Below are 10759 nucleotides of genomic sequence, written 5' to 3'. Positions count from 1 at the left end.
CTAAGCCAACTCTGCAAATAAATTCATCACCCATCCCCCGAAGAGGGACAGGACCGCCCAGATGAATGAGTCTCCCTGGTGCTGTGGGATGCAGATTCTGGGAATGAGCCTGACCCTGGCATTGAGGGACTGAGAATGCTGTTTTGACCAAAAGGGGGAAAAGAAAGGCAATGAAATAAGGTTTCAGTGGCTAAGAGATTTCATATAGAGTTGGGAGGCTGCCCTGGAATTTACTCCTATGCAAGCTTCAGGTAGATATGCCAAATGGCCACAGTATTAGTCCTGAAAACCTTAAAGAATACCCAGGTCCCTATCTAAGACTATACAAAAGTTTCACTCACTAAGTTTATTCTTCAGAAAATTAAATCCTCCAGAAAGCTCCTGTGCCAACTAGTCCCCAAACCAAGAGGCAATAACCTCTTCAAGAACATCAACCAGATGCATTCCACAAGAAAAATAAGAGTTTTAGGAGGATCAGTTATGGCAGGAAATATTCATGGTATATGTTAAGGGAAAACACCAGGATTCAAATACCTCTTTTTTGAGAAACTTCATACCTATTATGCCTTCTACTTAGCTACTCTCCTCTGCTTCTTCTCTTGGTTGACTCCTAATCATTCAAATCTCAATTCGAACGCCCCTGGCTCAGAATGACCCTTCCTGAGCACCATAGCGAAAGCAAGGCTCCATGCCTCACCACCACCACTGGGAACCAGCACCTTATTTTACCTTATTCACACCACTTGTTAATATCTAAAATTTTCTTACTTTTTATTTCTTTAGAAATTTGCCTATATGACATTCTTCACCTCCTCAAACGAGCAAATACCATCACATAACCACATTTAACTGTTTTTTTTTTTTTCATTGCTGAATCCTTGCCATGTGCAACAGTGCTGCTGACCAGCCCATGGATGATGGACAAATATATGGAAAATCCTAAAAAACTCTCAATAGCAAAGAAAAGAAGCATAAAGTCCAGCAGCACATTAAAGGAATAATATGTCATAATCAAGTAGAGTTTAATCCCAAGTATGCAGTAATGGCTCAATAGTAGAAAAGTGATTCATACAATACACCACATTATTAGATCTAAGGATACAAATCATATGATCATCCCCAAACAAACTGAAAAGGCACTGCACAACATTCAACAACCATACTTGATTTTAAAAAAAAAGAAAAATGAGATAGGAAGGGATGGACAGTTAGCTAATACAACAGACTATTTCTATGCTAATCTCAGCAACATGATTAATGAGGAAACACTAAAATCATGAACAAGACAAAGGGTTCCTTTACTGCCAATATTATTTAACGTGTTATTGAAGGTAAAAAGCAAAAGCATTTATGCAGCAGAAAGACATTAGAGGTATAAAATCTGGAAAGAAGATGAACCTATCTTTACTGTATTTAGTATGGTTGTATACCTAGAAAACCCAAAAGAATCAGATGAAAAATATTAGAATAATATTAAATTGTATAAGTTATTGGGGTACAAAATCAATAATCTTTATATAAACCATAACCCATTAGAAGATGTATTGGAAGAAAAGACAACATCTAAATAGGAAGATATTTATAATAAATATTTCTATAAATTTTCCTTGATTCTATATTTATAAATAGAATCAAAGTGAAATTCTTAAAAATAAACTGAATAATTCAAGATACATATAAAGAAAACTTTGAAGTTACCAAAAGTCAACAAAAAAGACAAATTTTATAAATTAAAGATAAAAAGATTCCACTTCATAAAAATTTCAGCATTCTCTAAGTCAACATCTAAATGTAGCAGGATCCCAATAAATATGGTAATTATTTTTAAGTGTACCCAGCTGGTTTTAATATTCATACAAACTAAGAACATAACAATATCCATGAAAACTTTGAAAAACCAAATGCAGAGATGATGGAAATAGCCTTACCGGACATTAAAATATATTATAAAGCCTTGATAATTAAAACAATATGAGAACAGTGCTGCAAAAATAGAACAAAATAGCCAAAAAACAGAAAAAAAGCTTCAGAAAAGGACCCAAATACATACAGAAATTTAATGTACGATTAAGATGACATTTCAAAACAGTGAGGAGAAGTTAAATGATTCAGTAAATGATGTGCAGATAACTATGTAGCCATCTGGAAAAAAATAATTGTTAGAACCATACTCCACCATTTATGAGAGGAGATTTAACTATAAAAAATAAAACCATAAAACATTAAAGGAAACATGAGAAAATCCCTTAACAACCTTGAAGTAAGCATTGCCTTTCTGGCTCTGATTCAAAACCTATGAATTAGAAAGGAAAGGTTGATAAATGTGATTGCATACAATTTGAAAAGAAAACTGCATGAAAATAACAAGAAAAGTAAAAACACAAATGATAAAGTGAGAAAACTATTTGAAACTCATAACTAAGGATATATTATCTTGACATAGACAATATATTTTCCATAAGGAAAAAACTCGATAGAAAAACAGTAGGGAAAAAGATATAACGAGGCCTCAGAAAAGAAAATAATTACAAAAAGTTCTCTATGAAAACAATCTCAACTTCACTTGTTAAAAAATGAAATGAAAATTAAAACTCTACTGGTACGTCAAACTTCTGGATTTTTGTCATGTGAGAGGTGAAAAGAGTATCTTTTGGCAAGACTGTGGGGAAAAAGCACTCTCACGAATTTCTTGTGGGAATGCCAATTGGCACAACCCCTATAGATGATAATTTTGCAATATCTGTCAAATTTACAAATGAATATTCCATTTTACCCAGCAACTTTACTTCTGAGAATATAACCTAAAGAAGCATTTGCACATTTATGCACAGGTTTATTCATTGCAGCAGTTTTTGCTACAGTAGAAGTTTTTTTTTTTTAAATTCAAACATCCATTAATAGGGGTATACTCAAATAAATAGTGGTGCATCTACAAAATTAAGCAGCCAAAGAAAAGATGAAGAAAATCTTGGTACTGACAAAAGAGATCTCCACAATATAGTTATGCCAGACAGTGTATAAAAGGCCTGGGCCAAATCAGACTAAAGGGGGTAAAGAACAATGTTGAAAGTGTTTTAAAACTTCAACTTCTGTGTGAGACCAAAGGAAGAGATGTTTGTTTGGTTGAAAATTGATATTTTCTGTAGCATACTAAATAATTTAACTTGTATGGTTAGTTTATTCAAACACCATGATTACATGGAACCTTGAATAGGAAGTGAGATCTGGTTGGTTTGTACAGGTCAGCATGAAGCCCCAATACAAACCAGAGTAATTTGGTCAGAGAATAAACATGTATCTGCAAAGTTCTCTTGTGGGCTGGGGAAAAATGTGGAAATATTAAACTTCCCCACCTGGTGAATTACTGATATTTTCACAAGCACTGGGGACTACCAATTTAAAAGGCCAAGTCCTTGATCTTGGGCCTTGCCTTTATGAAGCTTGTTTCTGCAAAGGAGGAGCTAAGCCTACATAAAATTGTGCCTAAGAGTCAACCTCAGACAACCTCTTTTGTTGCTCAGATGCAGTCTCTCTCTCCAAGCCAACTCTGCAGGTGAACTCACTGCCCTCCCCTCTACAAGGGACGTAATTCCCAGGGATGAGTCTGGACCTAGCATCCTGGGATTGAGAAAGCCTTCTTGACCAAAAGGGGGAAGAGAAATGAAATGAAATAAAGTCTCAGTGGCTGAAAGATTTCCAGTGGAGTTGAGAGGTCATTCTGGAGGGTATCCTTATGCATTATATAGATAACCCTTTTTGGTTTTTAGTGTATTGGAATAGCTAGAAGGAAATACCTGAAGCTGTTGAACTGCAATCCAGTAGCCTTGATTCTTGAAAATGATTGTATAACTATGTAGCTTACATGATATGACTGTGCAATTGTGTAAACCTTATGGTTCACACTCCCTTTATCCAGTGTATGGACAGATGAGTAGAAACATGGGGACAAAAAGTAAATGAATAATGGGGAGGGTGGGGGTGGATGTTTTGCGTGTTCTTTTTTACTTTTGTTTTTATTCTTATTTTAATTTTTTCTTTTTTCTTTTTCTTTTCTTTTTTTTTTTTTTTGGAGTAATGAAACTCCTCAAAAATTGATTGTGGTGGAGGTTAGTGGGGATGGAGCTGTGGGACGTGTAAAGGCTATGCCGCCTAGCCCCGGGCCTGCCACGCCCTGCACCCAGGGCCATTGCCCCCCGCATCCACACCGGGATGGTGAACCTAGTGGCTATGGTGTGGCGCCGGCTTCTGCAGAAGAGGTGGGTGCTTGCCCTGGTCTTCTGGCTCTCGCTCGTCTACCTCCTCACTAGCACCTTCAAGCAGGAGATGAGGGCAGTGAGAGATCAGAATCTCCTCCAGGTTCAGGACCACGATCAGCCCATCCCCTGGAAAGTGCAGTTTAACCTGGGCAATAGCAGTCGACCGGGCAATCAGTGCTGTAACTCCATTCAAGGGAAGCATCTCATCACAGATGAACCAGGATACATTTGTGAAAGGAAGGATTTGCTGGTGAATGGCTGCTGTCCTGTCAACATGCCCAGCACAAAGTGATAGTACTGCGTCTCCTGCTGCCTGTAGCCAAAGAAACAACTTCTCCTGGAACACTTCCTCAACCGGGCAGGCGTGGCGTTTCAGAACCTCATCATGACAGTGGAAGATCACTCTGAGTTGTGTTTGGCTAAATGCAAGACCTCATCCCAGAGCGTCCAGCATGAGAATACCTATAGGGAGCCTATAGCCAAGTATTGCTACAGCGAGAGCCCTCCCAACCTCTTCCCTGTGAGATGGGCGCAGAAGACTTAAAGCTTGGGTGAAAAGAGGCTCTGCTGAAGAACTGCCAGCCTGAAGCCCGACTTCAGCATTCAAATCTAGTGCATTGGTCAGAGGACAAAGGCATTGTGGGAAACTACTTCTTGTGTTGTTCTCTTTGGCTTCACTCATTGCCTGGACCTTACCAGATGGAACTGTTCTTTAAAGCAACCTGGAAACTCCAGCCATTCACATTCACAAAAGACTGAACTGCAGGCTGAGCCTGGGGTGGTGTTGACATTCTTGGATGGCTCTACCACTGTTCCTGTGTGGGAGCTGTGACTTGTGTTTCCCACTTCTCAGTGGTCAATTTTTACTTATGTTCCTGATCTGGGCCGTTTTGCCATAAAATTATTTATTGGATATCTTTGGAGCAGCGGGAAAATGATAATGTTTTGTGTAGGAAAATGCCTTGCCTTTCTAGTTGAATATATTCAAGGAAATTATTTTTATTGTTGTCAATGTTCTTGTTTTCTTGTGTCCTTGAGTTTCATGAGTTAAAATATCCTTTTGCCCAGATAAAATATTTTGTCTCTTAAAATGTGGATTTTCTCTATAGGGGGTTATTCTTTTTTTTATTTTAACAGCGTCTTCAGGAGTAGGCCTTGAACACCAAGGAATTAGCCATATCCTGCCACATAAAATTACCTGATAAGTTAAAGACGCTGTTCCATTCTAATTAGATGCAAAATTTCTAGCAGTTGGCACCATGTGCATGCAGGTTCTTTCCTAGTGGTATTTGAATATGCTTATATACCCATGTGAGAGAACGGTTTAACCAAAAATTCTGACCTACTGTCTTGGAGGACTCTGTTCTCATTTTCTTTGAAATTGCTGTGATCTATTCAGTCATTGTATAAGGGGAACCTCAGGAAAATCATGGGAGGCCTTGCATCCTGTCGGAGAAACCCAGTGTTAAGTCAATTCTTAAATGGAGATACATTAGCAGCTTGTGGTATGTCTTCATTCTTTATTGCTTTCAGCTTCTGCAGATCTAACAGGTGCAAATACTTGGTTTTCCTATGATTTGCAATTTAAATAGTTTCATAGTTTATGTTTCAAAAGAAGAAGAAAAGAAAACCCAACTTTGATGGTAAAATTCATGTGTCAACTTGGCTAGGATATAGTGTCCAGTTGTTTGGTCAAGAAAGCACTAGTCTGATTGTTACTGTGAGAGCGTATTTCATGGATTTAAATTGTCAGTAAGTCGATTGCATCTATGGCTGACTATATCTACAATTAACTGAGGAGATGGCCTTCAGAAGTGAGAGAAGTCGCATCTAATCAGTTGAAGGACTGATTAGAATTAAGAATTTCATCTCTGCTCAGCTAGCCAGCTTCTCCTGGGAAATTCATCAGGTACCTTCATCCAAGTTCCAATGGTGCAGCCTGCCTTAAGGAATTCATACTCACCCGGTCCCATAGTCATGGGGACCATCAGCTTTCTTAGAGAGTAAATTGTCAGGCAGTGGCTTTTTTTTTTTTTTTTTTTAATTTACACACACTCTCCCCCTTGCTCTTCATCCCGTCTCCTGGTAACCTCTAATTTGCTTTCTAGCTCTGTGAATTTGTGAATTTGCTATTTTTAGTATCTCTTATTAGTGATATTATACAATTTTTGTCCTTATGTATCTTGCTTATTTCATGAGCATAATGTTTTCAGAGTTATTCCATGTTGCAGCATGTCTCATAACTTCAGTTTTTCTTATGGCCAGATAATATTCCACTGTGTGTATGTACCACATTTTGTTAATCCATTCATTTGTTGATAAACGCTTGGGTTGTTTCCAGCTTTGGGCTATTGTGAATATTGCTGCTATAAACATTGGCTGCAAGTCTCTGTGACCATGTTTTCACTCTCTTTGGGCATATATCTAGCAGTGAGGTTGCTAAATAGAGTGGTAATTGTATATTTAACTTTTTGAAGAATTGCCGTTTCACTTTCCATAGTGGCTGCACCATCTTACATTCACACAAACAACGCACAGAGTTCCAGTTTCTCCACATCCTCACCAACCCTTGTTTTCCATTTAAAAAATACTAGTCATCCTTGTGGCTGTGAAGTGGTATACCACTGTTTGTTTTAATTTGCATTTCCCTATTGCTACTGATGTTGAGCATCTTTTCATGTTTTTGTTGTCCATTTGTATAGCTTTTCTGGAAAAATATCAATTAAAGTATTTTGCCCATTTTTAAATTAAAAAAAAATGATTGTGGTGATGAATGCACAACTATATGATGGTACTGTGAAAAGTTGATTGTGCACTTTGGATGACTGTATGGTATGTGACTATATCTCAATAAAACTGAATTTTTAAAAAAAGGCCTGGGATAACCACTGTCATTTTTTCCCAAGACTAAGGGGCTATAAGACATGGGGCTCTCAGTGCTAAAACCTGGAAGACCCTGGGCCAACAGGGATAGATGATCACCCTAATTCTAACCTCTTGCTGTTTTAAAAGGTTAATTCTAACCTCTTATTGTTTTAAAAAAAGAAGTTAGAATATAAGTTCATATTCATTTTCATATGCATAGAAAGCCTACTCTGGAAGGGTAAACAAGGAAATGACAATAATGGTTACCTGTTTTATCTCTGGTGGGAGCAGGGAACTGGGTAAAGGAAGCAGATTGAAGGGAGTTGTTTCATTCTGTGTATTTTTAAATTTTTGACTTATGCAAATTTAATACTTATTCAAAAAATTAAACAAGCCAAACAACAAACAAAAACAAATGGGTCAGAAATGAAAAGGCAATCTGTTTTGTGGGAGAAAAAAATAAATGTTGCTCTTTTCCTAAGTAGAGGGCAAGGTGTCTAGGTAATTAATACAGTTGAATGGCTTGGAAACTTTCTTGCAAAATATACTTTTTATAAGCTTTGCCAGTCAGTTTTGAGATAATGAATGCAATGCACTGTTCTTCCCTTTTAGAACAAAGACTCTCAGGCTTCCTTTCCCGTGTCAAAGACAGCAAGTCTGAATGGCCCTTAAACTTCTGAATTGATCAGACAGTCTCAACACAGGCTCATGAATCAACAATGTGAAAGAAAATAGAATATACCCAGATCAAATCAGCCCATGGGCAACTGCATATTTACTTCATTTTGAAATTATAATCTATATCACAGATTTTATTCCTCTGTATACTATTAATGCTCAGTGCAATAATACTCTGTACAACACTTTCTGACTTAGAAAAATTCTCTATAAAACTCAGATTTATTTGCAAATTCATACTTTTTCCAAAATGCTTATTTTTCAACTCTCTATGGGTAGTAGAGAAGAGAGGGAGGGAGGCTATAGAAAAGTTAGGAGTAGTTCTTAGGGCAGTGCATGAATGAGTGTGTGTATAATTGTGTGCACAGCTTCTTGCTGTTGTGTTTGCTTTCAATTTGGCAATACCATTCAATAACTATTACATGAAGCTGGTTTGCATCTATTATGTACCCCAGAAAAGACTATGGTCTTTTGATCCAGTCTTGTGAGGGCAGACCTATTGTAGGTGGGAACTTTGGACTGGATTGTTTCCATGGAGATGCGACCCTGCCCATTCAGGATGGGTCTTGGTCCCCTTGCTGGAATCCTCTATGAGAGGATAGAAGGCAGAGATATTTTGGAGAGAGCTCAGAGAAGCTAAGAGAGAAGCTGAGACAGAAGCCCAGAAACATTTTGGAGAAAGCCACTGAAACCAGAAAGCCACTGAAACCCAGCAGAGAAGGATCAACAGAGCTGGCATGTGCCTTCCCATGTGACAGAGGAACCCTGGATGCCATTGGACTTTCTTCAGAGAAGGTATCACACTGTTGATGCCTTAATTGGGACATTTTCATGACCTTAGAACTGTAAATTTGTGAACTAATAAAACCCCATTGTAAAAAGCCAATCCATTTCAGGTACATTGCATTTTGGCAGCTTTCGCAAACTGAAACACTGAGAAACTACTAATGTGTTTAAGGCGGAGATCCTGGCATCAGGGAATGTGTAGAGTTGGGTAAAAAACAATCCCTGCCCACAAGGCCTAGTGGACATCATATAAACGCAAAATGGACTATTGTCACAATCCTGGCCATGGCCAGGTGGGTTCTGGTTAAATTACCTGGGATGGCACAGAAGGGGATGCTAGAACTTGGAATTGGATAGCTATCCTGAGGTAGAGAAGGCCTGAGATGGAAAAACTACGTGCAGATGCTTTGAGGAATTTCAACTCAGACTGGAGAAGAGGACAAAGGCTAATGGTGTTAGTGCAGTAATGCAATTAGCAGCCAGCACAAGCGGCATGCGGTAGCAGGGTCTGCGGAGAGGCAAGTAGACAGTGTATGGGCAAAGGATTCGAGGAGGAAGCACTATCAGAGATGGGCAGTCAGTCCCGGGAAGTCTGTGAGTAGATAGTAAGTCCTGGTAGATAGTACTATCTAGAAATCTGTTCCCAAAATGGGATGGGGATATGCGTCTGAGTTCTAGAGGGACAGAAGTACCAGGTACATTTCCAGAGTGGGACTCGGGCATCAGGCCGTACAGAATTAGTTACCAGAGAGGGGCACAAGTTCGAAAGAGCAAAAGTATTCATGCAACTGTTCAACCGTAGAGTTCAGAGCACCTAAACGATCTTGCATAAAGGCCAGGATTCATTCCAGGATTGGAATGAACGGAGGTGGGGATCAGGTGGCCCCAGTGAGAGACAAGCAGCAGATGCTGGCAAAAAAAAAAAAAAAAAGGCAGTTCCTGAAAATGGTAATTGCAAGCAGGACAAGCCAAGATGGGCTTAGAAGATTATTCAGATTCATGATTCTTTGAATTAAAGAATCAAGATCTATAGGTTTAGTGGAATCCCAATCAAAAGCAGGTTTTCTTGTAGAAATTGAGAAGTATATTCTAAAATTTAAACGGAAATGCAAAAACCCCAGAGTAGTTAAACAATTTTGGAAGGAAAAAAAAAGGAAAATAATTGGAGTATGTATATGGCCTAATTTTAGACCATGTTATACGATTACATAAATCAAGACGTAGACATGTAGGTCAGTGGAATAGAATAAAGAATTTGAATTAACTAGATGAGGAAAGAATTGTCTTTCCAACAAGTAGTCTTGAGAAAGTGGATATCCATGTAAAAAAATGTATTTCAAAATTTGCTTTGCATTAAACACAAAAATAATTCAAAGTTGATCATAGCCTAAACACACAAACTATAATTATAAAACTCTTAGAGAAAAACATAAGAGAGAGTCTGTATGACCCTGAGGTAAGCAAAAAACTCAAAATACAGAAAGTACTAATCATACAAGAAAAGAATGATGAATTGAATTTCATCACAATTAAAATGTTCTGCTCTTCAAAAGATACCATTTAGAAAGTGAAATTGCAAACCACAATTCACAGCATGTATATTTGACAAAGGACTAGTACACAGAGTATACAAAGAATTCTTACAATTGAAAAAGAAGACAAACAACCCAATAAAAAATACATACAAACTTAAACAGAAATTTCAGAAAAGAAGCTCAACATCATTAATCATCAGGAAGATACAAATTAAAAACACAATAAAATATCACCACACATTTGTTAGAAACAGTGAAATTTAAATGACTATGGGATTTGTGTTTGGTTAGGAGATTTCATGATAAAATTAATTTAAAGTTCTCAAGGAACCAAAGAAAATTTTGGGAAAGAATAGTTAGGAAAAACTGCTTTATCAGATATTAAACTTACTACTAAACTACTGTAATCAAAACAGTATGGCATTGGTAAAAGAAGAAATAAATAAAGGAGTGGAGTGGACTAAAATATTTCAGAAATAGATCCAAGTATATATGTGGAAACAATATATGAAAATGAAGCTAACAGAGCAGGAAAGGAATTATTTATTAAATAATGTTACCAGCAAATTGGCTCCCACCCAACTGAATTTTTAAAAATGTTATATTCCTTCCCCAATGTCATACCATATTTTTAAAATT

At 37.5% G+C, this 10759-nt stretch overlaps 1 protein-coding gene across 1 annotated transcript; it reads left to right on the top strand.

Annotated features, from left to right (window-relative positions):
• The first annotated feature begins 4209 nt into the window (after nucleotides 1-4209).
• Nucleotides 4210-4800, top strand: LOC119506034 (SREBP regulating gene protein-like). Its single transcript, XM_037798940.1, has 2 exons — nucleotides 4210-4332; nucleotides 4582-4800. Exons 1-2 carry the CDS (start codon nucleotides 4210-4212, stop codon nucleotides 4798-4800), a joined length of 342 nt encoding a protein of 113 aa, XP_037654868.1.
• Nucleotides 4801-10759: the final 5959 nt, after the last annotated feature.

The sequence above is a fragment of the Choloepus didactylus genome, chromosome 11 (assembly GCF_015220235.1).
Source record: "Choloepus didactylus isolate mChoDid1 chromosome 11, mChoDid1.pri, whole genome shotgun sequence".
NCBI lineage: Eukaryota > Metazoa > Chordata > Mammalia > Pilosa > Megalonychidae > Choloepus > Choloepus didactylus.
Note: the sequence above shows the minus strand (reverse complement) of the source record. Positions and strands in the feature narration are given on the sequence as shown.

Coding starts and splice junctions, on each gene's coding strand:
- LOC119506034 (XM_037798940.1), top strand. CDS start 4,210: ATGGTGAACCTAGTGGCTATGGTGTGGCGCCGGCTTCTGCAGAAGAGG. Junction 4,333..4,581: donor TCAAGCAGGAGATGAGGGCA/GTGAGAGATCAG, acceptor CTGTAGCCAAAG/AAACAACTTCTCCTGGAACA.